Source organism: Cryptomeria japonica, chromosome 8 (assembly GCF_030272615.1).
Source record: "Cryptomeria japonica chromosome 8, Sugi_1.0, whole genome shotgun sequence".
NCBI lineage: Eukaryota > Viridiplantae > Streptophyta > Pinopsida > Cupressales > Cupressaceae > Cryptomeria > Cryptomeria japonica.
Window position 1 is genome coordinate 135,372,986 of NC_081412.1, and position 22,906 is coordinate 135,395,891.

Genomic DNA, 22,906 nt, shown 5'->3' on the forward strand with positions numbered 1-22,906 from the left:
TGTACTTTCTGACCCTTGTGCGCATAATGGATCCCATAGTGTGCATCGTTACTACCCATAAGCCAAAACAATAGCTATAAGCAGTTAAGTTGCATGTAAAGACAACAAAAAATTCGTCAAAATCTGATATAACATTTAGAATCTATGAGTACATGAAATTAACTATTACGATTATTAATATACTTCTCCATATAATAGAAATATAAACATCTATTTATAGTCATCCTTGAGAGTCCTCTCCATGATTGAACACATAATTGATTTAACATATACTCTTTTACATGTTATAAAGACCATTTAGAATTGAATGGACATTTGATGGGCCCAGGCTGTCAACTACTATCGAAAGTACTGAACCCGCACCCCTATAAAGTGTGATTTATCCAATTATTAATAAAAAAATTCCCTGGGAAAACTTTCAAGTACTCGAACATAGTTGCTTTCTCGCTTGGCTGAGACTAGAAGTTCCTTCGTCCATTAGAATTAGATGTCTACTCAGGTATGAAATTCTTCTGTTGTCTAGACCCGAAATTTGAAGACGAGGATTATTGGTCACGCAAAATTCCTTGAGTTTTGAACTCAAATCCGACCAGGGTCGATGTTTTTGCCGACGCTTCTCACTTTCTGCCGCAACGTTTTGCAGGATTTGACCACGCGACTTCTGCATTTTTGTTGCCAGAACTCTGCTGCTTCTTATTGCCACAGGTTCGATCGGCGCCCGGTTTACCGCCAATCAACGTAAGCCGATCAGAAAAACAAATTACAATGCAAAATTAGGTGATACGAATAAGAATGCATGAAGGATTCAAGCAAGGTTTGCCCCAAAACCCTATAAATACAAACCCTAGATGTATGAAACATTTACGGAGGTCTATGTTTGTCACTGCTAGTGAAAAATCTTTGTATTGAACCTTTAATTGCTGCTGGTCGGATGTGCAGTGAATGAAAATATAGAAGAGATGATAGAGCATGTGGCAAATGAACCTTCAGTAGGGCTTTATTATGTTCAGCATCATATTCATACCGCTGTTCCACTTTTACACAGGATCAAGGTTAGCTTCATTTTTACCTTGAATTTTCCTGATCAGTTCGTTCTTTGTACGATGCTATCATTATTAGAGAGAAAAATTCAAAAGAAAACCTGCGAATTGTAGCACCTTAGATTTTTTATGAAGAGTGTTTAGTTTTATAAACAAGTTTAGAAAATTGTAGCTTTAAATATATGAGGTTTCCACTTAAATTAAGCAATATTTGAAGTCTAAGATGTACAGTTTGTATGGGCGTGTCTGATGAATCGATACACCCTGTGTGCTTGGCCGAGAGGAGCTGAAATGTACTACCATCAAACTGCGTCATATATGATGTACGCACCCTATTCCCCTCCAGATTTGAATCTGTGCCTTCTCTATAGAGTACTCAGCTTTCAACATCAGGCCCACTCAATGTGAGATTCTTTAAAACCCAGAAGCACACAATCAAAAGTCTTTGACTGACTTCATCTTCTTTGTCTAATCTATTAAAAAAAAAGAGCATGCATTTCATATTGGTACTGCAACCAAACTTTGTAGAATCTTATAACAGAATAATCAAACTAATAGTATTTTCTCTCCATCCGGGTTTGTTATCTATGTCATCAAACCATTCAAAGACAAGCTAATCCTTTAGACTTTCAATCAGTATTTGAGATATTGTTTTCATGTGTAGCCTTGTATACAGGTATTCTTAGGGGTTATCCCAAGCCGGGATCAAAAACCAAATTCCAGATGTAAGCCATGGTATAACTAATAGGCCAGCCCTAGTTAAACATTTTCATCAGAGCAAAAACCATACGTTTTCTAATAAAGCTAAGTATTTTTTTCTACAACGCAGCACTTCAGTACACAATGCACTTGTCAGAGAAGCCTTGAAATTAAACTAAAATATAATAACATTAGTACAGAAGAATGGCTTATTTGTAAGCCCACTTTTGTTTGTCACTATTTTTTCCGGTTGACATTTCTTCTTATTTTCATGATTTAGTTAACATACTGATTTATTTACTTAAATCCATTGTTACTCATAAAATTATTTTTAAGCAACTTTTATGAAATTTCAACCATAAACCTTTCATGCAGTTGAATCTAGAAAAGTCAAAAGCAAATAATTATCAGGCTACAGTTTTATTCCTAATGACAGCTAGCATAATTGTTTGAAAACTACCTAGTTCTCCTGAGGCTAATGCACTCCATCATTTGGACTGCACTATATGGCCAAATTTAAACTTGTAATTCATCCAAAAATATGTGGGTATATAGATGGGAATTGAACATTTGAGAGCAATTGTATTATATTTTGTTTTATTTTCCAGAAAAGATGAAGTCTTTTTTCATTTTGGAAGATGGCTCGTGAACTTACATTTTTCTACCATTGTTGGGACTTTACTCAGTCTGGAAAGTGGTATATGTAGGAGCTCCCCTGTTAGGATTTAAATTGGTTTGTTTGTATAATAAGTTTTCCTGGCTCCATCTTGCCCCTGGGTGTCAGCCCCTTGATGTTTGGCATCTATCACAACTGAGCTGATAGATGCATATCATAAACCTGTTAGATTGCAATTTGGATGATGATCTGTATCAGTTGAATTTTACCCACCAAAATTGACCAAAAAAATCTAAAGACACCGAATTTTTAAAATGTTTATCGGTCCAAAAGTATTAAATAACTTAAATGTCACATAGAGTGTCTTTCTTTCTCTTTTTGTCTTTAAGCTGGTTGGGGTGCATGATATAAAACTCAGTAAATTTTGTATGCACATCCTTTTAGAAAGTTCCTTGTAATGTGTTATGAAAAATTGTTTTGTAGCATGATTTACTAGTTGGATCTGAGGAAAAAGACAAAAACTGGCATGGAAACACCAACACAAGGCCATGGGGCCATGCTCGGCAAAGATGGAATCAAATAATTAGGGAAAGAAAAGCAAGGTGTGGCAACAGATGCGGAATGGAGGGTAAGAAGGCAGAATGGACGAGAAAGGAGAGACACTGTATGTTGTCTTGGTGCCCAGTATCAAATCATGCTGGGAAACATCACATAACGGTATCTAGATAGTCCACAATTAATCTAGGGCCAAGTAGATGATTTGGGTATGAGTTTGGGTTCAGATTCAGGTATGGGATTTTGGTATGTAGATTCAGTAAACTTTTTTTTTGAGGTTGGGTTTGTCCATAAAAAAAATATATACATATTTGCAGCCTAAAAACTGTTGTTGTGTAGCTAGGTCGTATCCCTTCTAGGACCGACCTAGTGCACAAAATGCCAAGTGGCCTGTTGGCCTTGGCATTTGGATATCTCAGTTGTATGAGTCTAATTTGGGGCAGGCCCTATTTAGGTGAACCACTTGTGTGCAACTTGTGATTAAGTTAAAAGTAACTTGCAACTAAGGGAGACTCATATGTAACTTGTAATATATAGGTTGGACCCTATCCTTGGTGCCAAAAGTATATGGCCGACTTGAGGTCTATTAGGAAGTATTGATTCATATATATGCAAGGTCATGATTGCATCAATGACATGAATTCAAGAACATGAAGGACATGTAGTGTGCTCGGGGGTGACGATAAGAGCTTATTGTCTATGGTTGGGAAGGCAACAGATCTGATGTTTGCCTGTGGTTAACGAGCACTACCATTAAATCAACAAAAACAACAATTAAGTTCAAAATACCACAGAGAATCATATAACTAACAAGATGACTATAAAAATTAAAAATACCATTTCAATGTCAGTTTTTCAAACTCATATGTCATAATAGATATGCATTGTTCATTATTAAAATAATAAAATCACCAGTTAGTGTCATATGGGTTTTCAAAAAGATCACTACATCATTGACATTAGATGTTAAAGGTAGATTAGAAGAACTGCAAGCATTGCCACTGCCACTTGCACTAAATGTATGCTGGCTATTGAACTAGTTCATAAATGAAGAATGCTAGGAAGTGGAAGCATCTGAGTCAGTATGCTTTAGGTTTATACCACACAACTTCAGTTCCCTTTCCTTGTAGTCATTTTGATTGTGTGAAAGAAGGTGCAAGTTAGAATGTGCATACACCAAGTTTTTTTTCTATTTGGAGTGCGAGTTGAAATGCATGTATGCTAAGTCCTTTGCCTTTTTAGAGTTCAGGTTATTACACTTTATTCAGTGGATGAAGGACCATGTGCTCCAATTTTGATTAGATGTAGATGAATTGATAACTTGTTGAGGCAAAGTTAGAGAGTTACGAGTTATAACATTATAAATGAAACTTCAAACTTGGAAATTTTTGCCTTTTAGATAAAATGATAAAAAATGTGTGATAAAACTTTGACCACAAGAGATTATAGGTGTTGGAATGGTTGGCTATGGATGTACAACCAGCTATGAGCATTCTTCTTAAACTTCTCATGAAGAGTGGAAACAATTTGTAGTGTCCCCAATTTTTTTATGAACTGACTTAATTAAATTAATCAGTTAAAGTCGTCCCTTTTGAAATATGATAATTTTTGGACGACTGAATCAATTAATTTAATTAAAAAATAAAGTGAAATTAAACAAAATAGCCACTTTATTAAATAAAGTTTTCCAGTTGTGACCAATATTTAATGAGGTTTTGCAAAAATTAAATGTGGCCTAATCTTCTAGATAGAGGTTGGAGCTCCTTGTAAGGAGGTTTGTTGGACTGTAGTAAGCATGGTTTTTGGATATAATGAATTTGTATGTTGCTTGTGACAAGCTTATCTCTGAGGACGGAAACCTTTAGATGATTGATAAAAGGGTTGGACAAAAACCTAACTCTTTCTAAGGGTGGACTTGCATTAGATTCACAATTGGGCTAAATTTGTGAAGTCTCCAGTGGAGACAAATTTGTAGTAATAAAGATATTTGCAGAACTGAGGTATTATATTTCTGAATATTTAATGATGAAGTTTATTTTTTTGAGTATTCAATAGTGAAGAGTTTATAGTTGCTGAATATGGCTTTATATATTCTGCTTTTTCCAAATGTTGGCAAATAATATTATAAAGTCGAGGGCTATAGTTTATTGGGTGGAAGGTTTGATTATTTTATGAAAGCCAACTATTAGGGGTAATAAGGATTAATCAGCATATTAAAGTTGGCATGAACAACATTTCTGAGTGCAGGAGTTTCTTGGAAGCATTTGATTTCCATCATATCGAACTCAAGAATTATAACTGCGCTACATTACATGTCTTAACAGAAGTATATGTGGAGCGATTTCCATTTCATTTTATATTTTTTATATTCTATGATGAAGTCTTTTCATTTTGGTGTGAGTGCATAAGCCTTAATCAGGAGGTTCTGATTGTGGGCAAACTATCCTTCTTGTGTTGAGTGCTTGATATTTCTCCTAAAGTTTGTTGGGTTATAATGTCTGGAAAATAATTGCTGAAGGAGATACGGAGAGACCTTGGTCACAGTTCAAAGGATAGACTGCTTGGTAACTTTGACTTCTCATTCGCTCTAGCTTGGGGGATGCGATATATGGTGCAAATTGTAGGTATAGAGGAATGAACATGAGATTTGTGAGCATATTTGAGGCACTGAAGCTTGTTGTGCAGTTGCTTCTTCCAAGAGTACAGATATGCGATGCACAAGGACCTTTGAATGAATAGCTATATCGATGCTGAAGCACTTCCCAACACCGAAGCAACAATATCTTTTGGTTATCAGGACAAGTTTATAGTCTTCCCTGTGATGCTTGTACACAGCTAATGGCGTGAGGTACTCTAAAATTGCAAAATATTATGATATTTCTCTGTGTTAGGTATGAACTGATTTTGTAATGTTGCAAGAACATTTTCTGTAATTGCCACATTTAATTTGTGCAAGACCTCATTAAATATTTGTCATAATTGGAGAACTTTATTTAATAAAGTGACTCTTTTATTATTTTCACTTTATTGTTTAAATAAATTAATTGAGTTGTTCAAAATTTAATATTTTTTTAAGAGGGATGACTTTAATTAAGTCACTTTATAAAAATTTGGGGACATTACAGTCCTCCCTGCCCAAACATTGCTCATTGCTTGCCCTCAAGCAATTCATTGCTCCACCACCAGGATCCCAAACCAGCTGTATGAACAACACTATATCACTCTGCTGCTCCACTCAGATGCGATCAGCATTGCTGAAACCTGCAACTCTGTCATTCTGAAGTATTCCCACTATCATGCTGATCAATGATCCCAATTTTTGGAACTATAATGTCTCTGTATCAGAAAGTTATGATTGTCTCTTATCTCTTCTCCTATCAACAATGTCTCATCACAATTTCATAACTCCACACTCGTGGTATAAACTGAAAATTGATGAACTCATGAGTTATTGCATACTCATAAATCTCACATACTCCAAGCTGCCCCCAAAATGCATAAGAAATAGGAAACACAACATGAAATGACATACCTGAAAATTCTCTTGCATCAATATCATATCCATACCTTGGAAAATCAATTGGTAAGGCTGCCCATTCGATCACATCATAATTGTTCATAGCTGTCATAATCTTTGCTGATGCTACCTTTGGTGTTTCATCCACCAAAGCCTTGATGATTATCTTCTTGCCATCCACCATGAACTCCAACTTCATTTGTTGGAAATCTTGAATGTACCGTCTAAGAGAATGCAACCATTGAATTCCTAATATGATATCGGAATCAATAATCCCAGTCATATATAAATCATTAGTGATGGTGCAGTCATCAAACTCAATGCTCATCTGCAGCACACTCTTGTTGCATATCATCTTAAACCTATCTGCCATCATCACACAGAATCCTGGAAAATTCTCCAATGACAATTCTCTTCCTGCCACCAAGCTATCACTCACAAAATTGTGAGTTGCACCGCTGTCCACCAAACATATCACTTGCTGTTCATTCACAACTCCTCTTACTCTAAATGGTTGAAACTTGGGAGTACTTGGATGTAAAGCTGTACCACCATGTGCTAAGGCTGTAATATCTTGTTCTTCATTGCCACTCTTTGAAGTATCTATAATGCCCCCTTTTGGGATTACCCAAAATTTTGCCCTAGAATTACCAATTCAATGAAAACAAGAAATGTAATATAGTTAGAGATATAAATTAACCAGGTAAAATATCCTTTTAACAAGATAAACCCTGATTTAAATCTTGCAACCACATATATATCTTAATTATAGGGTTAGTAATCACACCTTTGAGTACAAATACATATAATTATCATTATTCATTAGATATGTCATGTCACATCTATAATTATTTTTAAGTATTTAATCACAATAAGGTTTGAATAAGGAAGCATTTTAGGTTGGCCCAAAGCAATCCTCACACTAAGCCCAAGAGTGGATATATCATCTCCCTTCGCCCCAAGTGGCAGGCACATTGGACATCCTGCATGGGGTGGTCTACCTAGTGGGGTGCTTGTATCTGCCCTCCCTATTCATGTCTCTTATTCATTTTTTACATAGTTACCAAGAGACACGTCTGCAGACCCCTCAGATGCATCCCCGAGATCGGGACACATCTCCTATACCTAAAAGGTCTTAGGAGATGGGTGGATTTGTATGGTTTGTTTGTTGGAAGTCTCCTTCCGTTTCTTAAAGTCTCTCGCTCAACGCTGAACGTCTCCAACGAAAAATAGGTCAAAATGTGGGAAAAAACACTCACAATGCCTAAAATTGTAAAATCGCGACAAAACACAAGCTCATCCGATGCTAGCTTCAACACCTGCTAGTCGAAAATGAGCGATCAAAAGCTAACTGTTTTCTAGGGTTAAAAATATAGGAAGCTAAGTAGCTTCGATTGTTTACAGTAAAAGGTCATGTCATAACAAGCTTTAAAATATCGCGAAAACTATGCTATAGAGAGACTAGCATTTGATATTCTTTTGTCTCCTCACTCATAATTTTTTAATTTACAGGTGGTCCTACGAAAAAACAAAAAATGTCTGTCTAATTTAGACAAAAAATTAGATTGTGGAATAGTTACATTTACAAATTATGCTTTTAGTAGTGAGGGAAGAAAATGAATTATTTAGTGACGATTTACATGGTGTTAAGTTTATATAAATTCTGTGATCAAGAGGATAGAAAAGATAAAGATGTAGTTTGGAATTTAAATTTGAATTGCAGTTGTGTGAATGAAGGAAGCACAACACTTATTAATTTTCGGTATTGTCATTTTTGGTATTGTCTTCCTCCCCATCATATGCATGTTATATATCTAAGTGAATGAGAGGGTATGTAGGGAAGAGATATGTCTTCCCACATGGGAAGACACATCTCTCCCTACGTACCACTCAGCACATTAACAAACATATCACGATTTGTTTAACCCAGCCCGTAAACATTAATGGGTGTAACCGATAATATTCCCAGCTCGATAACAATGACGGGGTGTGACCGGTGGCACTCACCACAATTTGATATTTATTTATAGTTTATAGTTAATGTGTATACTACTTATGTTAACATATATTTAATTCATGTATCGGAAATGGTACGACCGATGTTACAAGAATTAACACTCCCTCTTAACTAGGGAGGATTAACACTCCCTCTTAACTAGGGAGGACACATTTCATGTTAGATAAAATATCACAATTCATCCATTGATTGTGAAGAGAAGAGATATCACACCATAGTGATATTCAGAGGTATGGTTCAACAATGAATATCAAGTCTCATGATACTCACCATAACTCATAGTTATCAAGTAAGGTATGTGCACTGGCATCAAGTCACATGATGCCTACCATACTGATAATGATTCATGGCATGTCCACGAATATTGTTCATAATATTCACCATGAATATCTCTATCATAATTATGGTTTATTTAATGATATCGACCAATTGATATCTACCATAATGTCTTATATATATATATACCATCATGACATGTTCATAGATATCAAGTCACATGATATCCATCAAGATAGATAAATTGATAATTGTAAAATTGTCACCTTACAATATCAATCTGAAACAAGTGTTCATTATTGAAAAGTCTTCACCCTTCAATAATGTTCACAGAGGGCCCATGAAGTCACGGAGTCACACACATGACAAATAAAAGAGTTTACACATTAAAGATCTTTCAATATATTAGTATATCAGAATAAATGAGACTCTATCTCAAAATTAAATAACATTTTCAACCATACCAAGTTTATCTCTAAAGTGTTCAATCTTGATCCTGGAGAGAGGCTTGGTAAGAATGTTTGCAATCTGATCACCTGTACTAATATAATTCAGTCGGATCACATTACTTTCCACCATATCTCGAACATAGTGATAAGGAATCTCAATGTGTTTAGACCTATCATGAAATACTGGATTCATTGAAAGCTTGATGCAACTCTGATTGTCACAATAGATGACAGTAGGATTTAAGGGCTGACCAAACAGTCCTACAAGCAATTTCCGGAGCCATACTGCTTCTCTTGCTCCCATGGAGGCTGCAATGTATTCAGCTTCTGTAGAACTCTGAGCAACTGAAGACTGTTTTCTACATATCCATGAGATCATTCCTGATCCTAAACCGAAGCAACATCCCGATGTGCTTTTCCTGTCAACTACGCTTCCAACCCAATCAGAATCAGTGAATCCATGTAGGTCAAGGTCTACATGTTTATATTTCAGACCAAAACCAATAGTTCCTCGAAGATATCTCAGAATATGTTTTGCAGCAACAAGATGTATTTCCCTAGGTTCACACATGAATTGACTTAGTGCATTAACAACATAACATATATTAGGTCTTGTGTTTACCAAATACATCAGAGATCCAATAATTTGTCTGTAGAGGGTAGGATCTGCAAACTCTGATTCTACAACTACTTCCTTTAGCTTGTGTAGATTTGTCTCCATAGGTGTGGTCATGGATCTACAATCCATCGTTCCAAATCTCTTGAGTTTATCAATGGTGTATTTTCCTTGATTAAGGATTATACCATCTGCCTGTTGCCAAATTTCCAATCCAAGGAAGTAGTGAAGAATTCCTAAATCTTTCATATCAAACTCAGAGGCTAATTCTCTCTTACATCGAGAAATACAATTATCCTCTCTTGTGATTAGTAGATCATCAACATAAAGAATAAGAATTAATAATTCACCATTGATTACCTTGTAGTAGAGATTTGGATCTACTTCATTCTTGGAAAACCCTAATTCCAAGAGATAGTGATCAATTCTTTCATACCATGCTCTGGGGGCCTGTTTCAGTCCATATAGAGCTTTCTTTAATCTGCAAACATGTGATTCAGCCTTATGAATCACAAAACCTTCAGGTTGCTCCAAATAAACTTCTTCTTCAATCTTACCATTTAGAAAAGCAGTCTTAACATCCATTTGATGGACTTCCCATCCTTTAGATGCTGCAATAGCCAAAACTGCTCGGACAGAAGTGTATCTGGCAACAAGAGCAAATGTCTCTTCATAGTCAATACCTTCTGTCTGTGAGAAACCTCTGGCAACAAACCTTGCTTTGTGTTTCTCAATGCTGCCATCTGCCGCATGTTTGATTTTGAAGAGCCATTTAGAAGATACCACAGATTTGCTTTTAGGCCTAGGCACAATATCGCAGACATCATTTTTCAGAATTGACTTATATGCTTGAGAGCATCTCCAACATAGGAAGGTTCTGCATCAATGATCTCACTCATCAAGGTAGTATAACTGGAAAATGGGTTAGGTCTCTTACTTTCTCTGAAGGTCCCCTTTGGAGCAGCATAATTTTTAGCTTCTTGAAGCATGATAATTTTCAGTTTCGGGATAATATTCTTCTAAAGGTAAGTTTTGAACTTCATGCTCAGCGTTTTCAAGGGTCTCCCTCTGAATCTCAGGGGTGGAATCCTCATCCATGCTTGTAGGAGGATCTTGGTGTTCTAATTCATTAGAGCTTTTGGACCTCCTGAATGCTATGTCTTCTTCAAAGATTACATCTCTGCTTAGTTCAGTTTGCCTTTGACCAGGTATGTATACTTTGTAAGCCTTAGAAGTTTCACTGTACCCAACAAATACCCCTTTCTTTCTTGAAGGTTCTAACTTTGATCTCTTTTCTTCGGGGACATGAATATAGACTGGACACCCAAAGATCCGGAGATGACTTATGTCAGGTTTGTTTCCAGTAAAGGCTTCTTCAGGGGTTTTATTATCAAGAAGAGAATGAGGACATCTATTTTGAATGTACACAACTGTCCTAGATGCTTCAACCTAAAATGAGGTTTCTATATTTTGGTCAAATAACATAGCCCTAGCAGCTTCTACTATAGTCCTATTCTTTCTTTCAGCTACCCCATTTTGTTGTGGGTTATAAGGTACAGTTAACTCCCTCTTAATCCCAACATTTATACAATAATCTTTAAACATATCAGAAGTGTATTCCCCCCATTGTCTGTTCTTAAGGTTATGATTTTCTTACCTGTCATGTTTTCTGCAAGAGCTTTGTATTCCTTAAATTTAGAAAGGATTTCTTCAGACTCTTTGTACCTCAGAAAATATATCCAGGTCTTCCTAGAATAATCGTCTACAAATATTACATAATATAAAAACCCCCTTAAGGAGGGTACATACATGGGTCCACATAAATCAGAATGAACTAATTCTAATACATTTTTGGATTTACTGTTGCTAGAATTGAAAGAGCCTTTAGTATTCTTTCCCAAGCACACCCCTTGTAGGCTCCTTCAGAATTTTGACTTAGCTTGGGTAAGCCAATCACCATCTTCTCTATCTTAGGCAGGGCATGGAAATGAAGGTGCCCTAATCTTCTGTGCCAAAGTTCATTTGAATCTGGAGTTTCATGAATCAAGGCTTGAGGTGGAGTGGTGCAAAGTCTGTAGAGGCTCCCTTGTCTTACTCCAATGGTGTGGGCTTTCTTGATGGTGGAGTTCTTTGGCCAAGCAAGTACCTTTCCTTCCATAAAGGTTAATCTGTATCTCTTATCTTCAAGTGCAGAAACTGAGACACAGTTTCTCTTTACCAGGTACAAATAGAACTCCAGTCAGCTGTAGGGATATGCTTGACTTTAGGTTGATATTGCCAGTTCCTATTCCCATAATTGGATAATTTGAGTCATCACCAATTGTCACTTCTTCATTAGAATTTTCCACAAGTGTATCTAGGTGCTCACGAAATCCAGGGATTTGTCGAGATGCTCCGCTGTCAATCACCCATGTGTTGGAACTGGAGGTGACTTGACTAGAGAGGATTGAGTAGAAGACTAGTTTCTCGGAATCACTCCCTTTCTTAATTTCTACCATTGAAGCCTGTTGCTTGATCCTGTCTGGACACTTCATTGCATAGTGCCCATATTGGTCACATTTGAAACATTGTACTTCAGAAATGTCTCTCTTCTTCTTTGAAGACCTCTTTCCGTTTGAGCCGTTGTCCCTCTTTCTCTTAAAGTTCTTCTTCTTTCCTTTCTTGTGGGAATTAGAGTTTAGAACTTGAATGTCTTCATTACCATTGTTTTGTTTTATTCCTCGTGTGACAAGCCGAGATTCCTCTTGAATGCAATCGGTTTTCAATCTATCAAATTTAGGAAATTTAGAATGAGCACTGATTCCTTGAATGAATGATTCCCATGTGGTAGGAAGTCCATTTAGGGTCATCATAGCAAGTTCTTTGTTGTCTACTAGATGTCCAATAGTGGATAGTTGATCCCTAAGCTCAGTGATCCTCAAGAAATAGGATGTAACTGTCTCTCCTTTATTCATCTTTATATGGTGTAGTTGATTATTTAAGGTGAGAGCCCTGCTAGGGCTTTGAACATCTGAAAAGCTGTCTCATATTTAGAGATAACTGGCACAATGTGGTCTCTCACCGAATCCACAATTATCTTAAGAGCCTTCTCACTATCCTTGCTCTACTGAATTTTCTCTGTATCATCAGAGGGTTCAGGAATTTCACTTTTGACATGGGAGTCAATTTTATTTTCTTTCAAAACAAGCATGATCCTGAATTTCCGAGATACAAAATTTGATGCTCCATCTAATCGATCTTCAAACCTAACTCCGGCTGCCATTAGGATTATAGGAATGCGATCTACTAAGGGCCGGGTGAATGTCTATAAGATCGTTACAGAATTTAATTTGATCTTCCTTAACTTCGCTCTGATACCATGTTAAGTTTATATAAATTCTGTGATCAAGAGGATAGAAAAGATAAAGATGTAGTTTGGAATTTAAATTTGAACTGCAGTTGTGTGAATGAAGGAAGCACAACACTTATTAATTTTTGGTATTGTCTTCCTTCCCATCATATTCATGTTATATATCTAAGTGAATGAGAGGGTATGTAGGGAAGAGATATGTCTTCCCACGTGGGAAGACACATCTCTCCCTACTTACCACTCAACACATTAACAAACATATCGCGATTTGTTTAACCTAGCACGTAAACATTAATGGGTGTAACCGATAATATTCCCAGCCCAATAACAATGACGGGGTGTGACCGGTGGATCTTACCACAATTTGATATTTATTTATAGTTTATAGTTAACATGTATACGACTTATGTTAACATATATTTAATTCATGTATCGGAAATGGTACGACCGATGTTACAAGAATTAACACATGGTTTTATTATTTTTTATTTTTTAATAATTGAGATTTATGTAAATTTTGAATAGAGGTGATATGATTAATTTATAAGTAATTGTGCAAGTAATTTTATCATGTTCTAATTGTGATTAATAATGTTCTATGTTATGATAATTTTTTAAAATTATTAAATTATATTAAAAAAAATTGCCGTCTCCGAGCACCCCTGTCTCCTATTTTTGAAAATTTGTCATACTAGTACTGGTACTCGTCTCTAAAGTCTTCAAGGCCCCTCTTCTCTTGGTAATTGCGATTTTTCCAACAATCAACCATCGTAGAGGTTGAAATGGAAGTCACAATAGGGTGCCCGTAAATACTCCTATCTAAGCCTAAGAGAGGACACTTACCTTCTTGGCCCCAAGTGGCAGGCACCTTGGACATCCATCATGGGGTAGTCTACATATATAGTGATCTCATATCTGCTCCCCTTCCTTGCATTTCCTTCTCTTCTCTACATGATTGCTTGCTGGGTTATAAATAGATTAATGTTTTAGGATATGTATTTCACATTATTGTCTATGCTAAACACTTAAGAAATTACATGTTAGATGATATGTTCATAATGCATACACTAAGCATACATCTCATGCATACCTCAAAGATGAATAATAGTGCTATTATGTGTTTTATATAGTAAACCTTGATCTGATTGATATATGCCTGATTGCTATTTGTATTTACTGCCTGATATGTTTTTTTGATCTGGATTGTTTGTTCCCCTTTGATTAGAACTGTCATATATTCCTAATTGATTGCAATTCTTTTAAATTATAGATGGCTGCATTTCCATGGTAATACATTCAGGATCAGACTTGCATCAAATGATTTCCCTTTATTTATATTTATTCTGATTTCTGCTCTGCTTTTATTTTCTTCTTATTGTGCCCTTCTAGCATGGTTCTATCCCCCTTCCTCAAAGTAGATCTCCTTCTATTTATATCTTCTAATGGTGGGGTCATACCCTTTCATTTGGAAGAGATGTATTCAAAGTGAGGTTGGCCTCTCCTTAGATAATTGATTTTATTATTTTTTATTTTATTTTTTTCTATCTCACTTTAATGCTGGTTCGGCTTTAGACATGTTAATATTAGCCATTATTTCTTTCTTATATTGGTCGGCCCTAACTTCCTTATTGGGGTCGGCATCCCTTGATTTTTAAATCCCTAAATTTAGTATAAATAGAGGCTGTGATTATTGTATGTTATTTTATTTTGTTTTTGTTATCTTTGTTTGCTCTGGACAAGGCATCATGGCACCATTTGTGAGTTTTGGGCAAGGACATGACAATATCATCGATTGTGTCATCATTGTCAGGTGTAACTTCTACATAGTACATTTTACCTTTTTCAATGCATATATGATCTGGTTCCCATGGTTCTTGAAAATTGAAACACAATTTCTTATGTAGCTCATTCTTGCTCTCAAATCCAGCTTCTTCTTATTATGTTCACCTTTAGGAGTAGAAAGTTCCATGTGGCGTGCTCTCTTAATGGCATTAGTAAGAGTAGGAGGATCAAAAGCTGAAACCCAACCCCCGAGAGGTTTTGACAAACCCTCTATGAACCAAGAAATCAACCTCTTCTTGATCACATCATAGACCATTACTAACAACTGCTGAAACTCTAAAATGTATTTATTGAGTGTCCCCACCTGTCTCAATTGAGCCAACTCTCTGGAGTGTGCCTTTGAATCCTTGTGGTCAAACCGCTCTATCAATGTACTTCAAAACTGATCATAAGAAACAATCTCACTATGACCTTGTGCCACTAAACCATGATACCACCACTCATGTGCAACTCCTTCAAGGTGAAGGGTAGCAAATTGATGGCCTCAATCTCCTTCATCTGATTCAGGGCAGGGTAATTATCCAATTTCTGAATCCAAACTCTAGCTGAAACTACGTAAGGATGGATGTCCCAACCTTTTCTGCAGCCCATAATTGTGCTTCCCTTGATTCCATTGTTTCTGGTTTGGCTTTGTGCGATTGGTGACCTCAAGTAGTCTCCAAAAGAGATAATTGACTGAAAATCTTCCCCCAAAACTTGATACTTAGCCATAATTTCAGCATCCTCCTTGACCTCCATGGGTTCCTCTTGTGTAGGCTCATCATCTTATATAAAGGTAGGGATTAATGGTCTGGATTGTGATGAACTTGTAGGTTTGGTAGTAGAAAAGTCATTGTTTTTTTCAGCTTTGTTACTTTCCTCTCTCTCCATGTGCACCGGATTTCTTCCATTTGCTGTGTTATGAGCCATCTGACTCAAATAAAGATTGGTATTTTGTAGCTGTCTTAGCATTTCTGCAAACATTTGTTTTGCCTCCTCTTCACTTGTGGATGGTGGTTGATCGCTGCCAGCCACTATTCCTTTGTGTTTTTCCAGGTTATGATCACCTTTCCACGCATACAATCAACTCAAACAGGTTGCCAAGACTTGCAACTCTGATACCACTGTAAGATCCCCTTTTCACAAATTTCCAAAAATTTGCACTTGAACACATTTATCAATGTTTACAAAAGTAACAGTCCTGTTGTTCACGTATAATTAGATCCCAGAGTTGATAGTTTGATTTTTTTTCAGATTGAATAGAGATTTCCAGTACAGCGATGATAAGAAGTTAAGAACAACAACGAAAACTATGAATAAACCCAGAAACCTCAGAATGAATATCTGATCTTAATTTCCAATTACAGAAAATGTTCTTGCAACATTACTAAATCAGGTCATATCTAATACAGAGGAAGATCATAATATTTTGCAATTTTAGAGTACCTCACACCATTAGTTGTGTACAGGCATAAGAGGGAAGAATAGAAACTTGTTGTGATAGCCAAAAGATATTGTTGCTTCGGCGTAGGTAAGTGTTTCAACATCGATATAGCTATTTATTTAGAGGTCCTTATGCATCATAAATCTGTACTCCTGGAAGAACCAACCACAACAATCTTCATTGCCTCACATATGCTCACGAACCTTATGTTTGTTCCTCTATACCTCCAATACGCACCATCCAAGTACAGTTCGATCTTCTATATCACATCCCCCAAGCTGGAGTTGATGAGAAACCATAGTTACCAGGCAGTCTATCCTTGGTTTCCATGACCAAGGTCTCTTCATATCTCCTTCAGCTATTATATTCTAGACACTATAACCTAACAAACTTTAGGAGAAATATCAAGCACTCAACACAAGAGGATGATTTACGCACGATCAGAAACTCTCAACTATGGCTTATGTGCTCACGCCAAAATGAAAAGACTTAATCATAGCATATGTAAAATACTAAAATATAAAATGAAATGGAAATTGCTCCACATATACTTCCGTTAAGACATGCAATGCATCACAGTTATAATTCCTCTGTTCAATATGCTAGAAATTGCATGACACAAATAGAGGAAACGCACTCAGAAATTCGCGCACTCAGAAATATTATTCACGCCAACTTTAATATGCTTTTTAATCCTTTAATATTATTCACAAGTCACAACAGAAAATTTAAGTTTGACAATTAAACACACAAAAATATAATGTTTTAACTCAATATAGTCGTAGAGACTGTTGACCTGCATGCAAGCTCACTTAGCACATTCACTAAAACTGTAATTCAAACAATATTGTGCAGTCATAAAAAATATAACCCATTTAACGAATATTTTTGCCTACACATGTTAACTAAAGAACTATAAGTCTACATTTATAACAGCAGAGAAGAGTACTTTAACTGAATATCTATGGTCACATATTCCAAGCATTCATATAGTGTTAGTTTACAAAGAATGTAAGGATTTTACTAGGCACTAGGCAAAACGACGAGCAGAGTCAGCAGACAACACCGGTATAGTCCCAGGTGACCCTCTTGCCCACTGTTATATTACAAGTTCTTAATAAGAACTCATTTTCTTCTGGTAAAACTTTCTTCATATCTTTTTGAATATGTCTAATGTTTAAATTTAAGTTACTAGTTCAGGTTCGGGTTCGGGTTTGATTGTTTGGTCAAAATTTTTTTGGGGGTTGGGTTCATTGATACAAAAACATATAAAAATCTGAAATATATACATATTTGAAGTAGTAATTAAGTTAAAAATACAGCACCATATTAATCGTCAAAAATTAGTCAAACTTGAATGTAATGATATATATTGAAGTGTAATGTCCCCACTTTGAAATAGAATTTAAAAATAAATAATAATAATAAAATAAAAATATTAAAAATTAAATTAAAATATAAAAGAATAAAATTAAATATAATTAAAATTTAATTAAGTTAATGAATGGTCAAAAGACATAAAATGATAAGTTGTGACTTCTCAAACATGAGATTTAAAAGGGAGAAGAGAAACTCATTTGAGGGGGGATAATTTGGGGGGAATCAGAAGTGCAGTTCTGATTCAAATAAGAAGTGGAGATCTGATTGGGAAAGGTTTTGTCCCTTTCAAAGGGTAGAAATAATGAAGAGTTGCACTCTTTCAAAGGGTAATAATGGTGAAAGGGCGTGTCTCTTACCAAAGGGCATACACGATGAAGAGGTGTGACCTCTCCTCACATTGAGAGACTAAAGGAAAGGAATCAAAAACATCCAGGATATCACTGTCGATCAGATCAGATCAGAACTGTTATTAAGTTACAGGCAGTAACATCCTTGTTCTTAGTGGTATGCATGGGGATGTGCTTAATATATGAAGCCTGATAATGTTTATATGCAGAATTTAATAGTAATATTAATATAGACTGCTATATGTATGATAGTCATGCTTGATTACATATATATTCATAACACATGAGAATTTAGTATACTCATAGCCGAGTCCTTGATCTTTTGCTATTACCTTTATGAGGATGGGCTAGATTTGTGCTGAGGGAGAGGCGATCTAATTCAAACCAATTAGGTAGTCCCGAGATGGGGTAAGGATCAGATTCCATAAACCTTGAGGGAGCCTGTTGTAGTTTGGTTTTTCAGCGCCCTGGCAACATAATCACCCCTTCCTCCCTTAGGGTTTGGTAGTAACAAAGTTAGATCATAATATAGAAGGCTATGAATTATGAAATGTAGAATTAATTGTAAAAAGGGCATAATAACTTGGTAATGCATTCAGTAATGTATAATAATTGTTGGAAATATGACAACTTCCAAGCAGGGGACATTACATGAAGTTAAAAAATAATAATGTCAAGTGTCAACAATCAGCCATCATTGGTCAAATATCATAAAAAATATCATCATAATTGTCTATATTAGATGATCTATGTTGTTGTAAATTAGAACCACAAATAGTGCCCCTCATACTAGCACTACCACTAGCACTAGGATTGGCACTAGCACTCTTAGGCTCACTAGATGTTTCATAGTCTTCATCAACATTGAGTGCAGAAAAGTGGGTAGTGGAAGCATCGAAGTCAATATGCTTTGAATCGATATCCCACTTTTTTGTAGCCACTTTGTTTGTGTGTAAGCAGTAACAAGTTTGAACGCACATAGACCAAGTCCTTTGCCTTTTTGAGTATTTTCTATTGTGCTTTATTGAGTGGACAAAGGAGTATGTGCTTAAATTCCTCTCAGATGCAGATGAAATAGCAACCTATTAAGACAAAATTAGAGAGTTAAAGAGTTACAAAATTTTAAAAAATTGAATTATAACATTAAAATATAAATAAAACTTAAAAGATTTTTTAATTTATTTTTAAATAAAACTTATTTGTGATAAAAATTTGATTGCAAGAGGCTGTAGGTGTGTGCATTTTGCCATGGAAGTACCACCAACTATGAGATTTGACCATATACTTGTCCTGAAGAGCATTAAGATCATTGTCGTTGGAGCATGCAAAATCCATGAACTCAATCCTCATTGCATCTCACATGTCACGATCAATGAAGAGTCTATGTAGTGCTGCCTTGTACTTTTGGGCAACTTCAAGATCTTTATATGGGCAACTCTTGTGACAATAGAAAGGAGATAAGCACTATATGGGACTCAATGCAAAGGCAAGGAGATGCAATAGAGTGGTCATTTTCTTCCATATCTCTACAATGATTTTGTGTAGTTCTTTGATTTTTTTTTTTAGGATCCTGCTCTTTTGCATTTATGTTAACTTTCGTTTTAGTCGATGCTATCATATACCTCACCCAAACAAGGTCTATCCATGTTGGTATAATAGATCATGCTCAATATGAACTTAGTGAAATTGATGAAATACTCAATACGATCCTATTGAATGTATGTAGGATCATTTGCTTAACCTTAGCTGCCTTTGTAGTGCTATATTGCCTCTATATGGACCAATTTGGGCTGATTACTATGTTAGAAAATGTCTCACAAACCTTCACAAGTTGTCTCGACACAATTGTGTTGAAGGCAAAATGGGTCTCAACAACTTGTTTGAAAAAGATTTTTTTTTTTTTAACAAAAATTCAAATTAAAAAGTTTACTAAAGTGAAACATTCATTATGTAACTTACTTTCAACAGCTCCAATATTGAGAATGTTTTAAATATGCCTTGTGATATGGTGGTTGGTGATGAACATTTGGATCTCTTCAATCTCAACATACACCATTTTATCCAATCAACTTTGGTGCCAATTTTTATTAGCATTAGGTTGAGGGAGTGGACATAACAAGGTATAAAAAATTGTGTGAATAACGCTGCTCAACTAATAATCCAACAGCAATATAATTTTTTGGCATTGTCTGTTATAACTTGCACAACATTTCGAGGGCCCAATTCCTCAATGGCTTGACAATGAATGTTAGCAACGAATGCACCATCCTTCACCTCTCCTTCACAATCCACTTCTCTCAAAAATAGGTGAAACTACAATAACATTGATAATTGGCAACTTTTTGCATCTTTCCATCCATCAGAAACAATGGACACCCTTTTATGATTCCCAAATCCCTAATGGGTGTCAAGGAGTCTTCTACAATTTCACCTCTTTATCCAAGAAGGTGCTATGCACCTTTTCAAAACTTGGGCCCTTGTACCCTTATGGAGCCTCACTAATTGATTTCACCATTTTTTGCCAATATGGTTTGCAAATAACATTGAATGCCAATCCATTTGCATAGACGTATCTTGCTATGTCTTGATCGGCAATCACTCTAGACTTGTTTTGAAATGCCATTTCCAATGGTCCTGTTGACGTGGCTAAAGTCGTATCGCTACAACTCTATCCAGCCAATGCAGAATAGAGTTTACTCGCTGAGTATCATATCCTCTCTTGTATAAGGAAGCCTTAATGCTGTTTAGTTGATCAATGGGGACAACCTCAAGGTTCCAAATGTTAGTTCATGACTGCAGGATAACTCAACGGTTGATGTGTTTTGCTGGGAGCACAAGGGGCCTTATGTTTTGCAACAAGCTGGTTTGTTGCGATTCTCAGACTGTGAAATAAAAGCAAAAGAGAAGGGTTAAGAGACCTAAAAATAACAAGACTGGTGTGCGAGTAGACGGATTCAACATATCAATCCTTGCTTCGCCAGAATAACTCACAACCTCACAAGAACGGTGCAATCTTCAAGGGGACTTAGAAGATTTTGAGACTCCAGTTGCATGCCTAAGCACCCAATTCTGGTGCAGCTCAAACGGACACCTGCAATTGAACTAAACACAATTTTTATGGCTCAAAATAACCATACACAGGGATACAGCATATCCCCAACGGTATGAACCTGAATCCATCAAATACCTGCACACCAAAAGGATCTATCTAAACCTGCTGAAAGAAACCATGCAAACAAAAGAAAACCAAGATAACAAACACCATTCTTCAATGTTCATTTATTGATTTTATTTGTCATTACAACAATTTCTGCAACAGTTCTATGCTACTCCTAATCTGAAAATTGCCTAACTCTAAAAAAATCTAACTAAAATCTAACAATCTAACTGTCTACAAAAACTCTATCCCTTTACAAGAGAAAGACCTCTGCCTTTTATAGATTTTACAATTTGAATCAATGGACAGGATTGATTGCATCCAAGGGCCTTGATCTGCCTTCTAGAAGCCTAGCAACTTTAACCCATGCCCATTCAATCCTCAGTTATCCACCCAACCACTATCTCAACCACCGACAACTGTTTGGCTTGAATTTGGGTCTATCCGGTAGTTGGAAATAGCTGACTTGTGTCCCTTTGTTTTGAATACATTAGGTAGGGCCCACAAGCAACTCTCTTTTTACAATTAACAATTGTAGTTTTCAGAAACTGAATTTCTGGAATTAAATCGAGTTGTGTATCCTTCTGAGAATGCATATTTGGTAGCATTTTGTGTTCTGTCTTCGGTCTTGTTGGTTCAGGTGGTGGCGCGCTTCTTCGTGCTTCGTTTTACGTTTTGCGCTCCTGCATCTTTGCGGGCCGACGTTGATCGCGTCTTTGATTTGCATTTTAGGCCTTCTCGTGGCTCTTCAGCGACGCCATCAATCTATAAACAATAAATTTCAACCTGCTTAAATCTTTTTGAAAAATTAAATAAATTAATTTAACAAACATATTTAACTTTTAAACATCCCCTTGTGAAATTAGGGTTTTAAGGTAAAAAATGGCGACCTTTACTCGGTTGGCAAAACTCGACTCTTGATTCGCTTTCTTACTTAGACGAAATTTGGGCCCTCTACATGTTTCGAGCGATTTTGGCTTAACCCCACTTTTACCTCTGAAATTTGCACCCTTGGATCAAAATGCGCGATTTAACCCTTTAATCACCGGAGTCTTGGAATTTCAGGTAAACTGGAGGTTTTGAGAGATTTACCTTTTCAAGTTATAATCCTTTGTTTGGCAAATTCAGACTTTTGGCAAATTTGAGAGATTTCGTTTTAAGCTTAAATTCCTCCTTTCATCACTTCGGGCAAAATAGTTGAAATTCAAGATTTATTATAAATCACAATGTTTGCTCATTGCGAATTTCGGGCCGTAGAGGCCTTTTGCAAGATTTCGATTTTCAAGTTAAAAGGCTCTCCCTTTGAATTTCGGGTCTAAGGGGCTTTTTTTTTGAGGGATTTTAATATAAATGTTTATGACTCTTTGTTTTAAAACGTCTCCCTTTGTTTTTCGAATTTCGGCTAAAGAGAGACCCCTACTGTAAGCTTGGAGATTTTAACTTGTTGGCGCGATTCTGAACCTATTGTTTGATTTTCGGCTTGAAAGAGGTTTAGGTGATTTGGCTTCTATATCGTCAGTATTCCCCTTTGTGCTCTCGTCCAATTTCTAGGCCAGTTGCTTTGTTTCCTAGTCGTTTCATCAGCTCCATTCTCCGAAATTTTTGATGCTTCTTGTTTCTTTG

General features: G+C 36.1%; 1 protein-coding gene across 2 annotated transcripts in view; it reads left to right on the forward strand.

The window, feature by feature from the left end:
* The first annotated feature begins 377 nt into the window (after positions 1 to 377).
* The window catches only part of LOC131041615 (uncharacterized), a 56,669-nt gene continuing 34,140 nt past the window's right edge, over positions 378 to 22,906 (forward strand). Inside the window, exons 1-3 of one of the 2 annotated variants that reach the window (XM_057974748.2) lie at positions 378 to 499; positions 644 to 814; positions 940 to 1,052. In XM_057974748.2, the coding sequence (XP_057830731.2) occupies positions 793 to 814; positions 940 to 1,052 (135 nt within the window). In that variant the 5' untranslated portion in view covers positions 378 to 499; positions 644 to 792. Of the gene's footprint in view, positions 815 to 939; positions 1,053 to 22,906 lie in introns of both variants that reach the window. The other variant, XM_057974747.2, reaches the window with a different exon arrangement.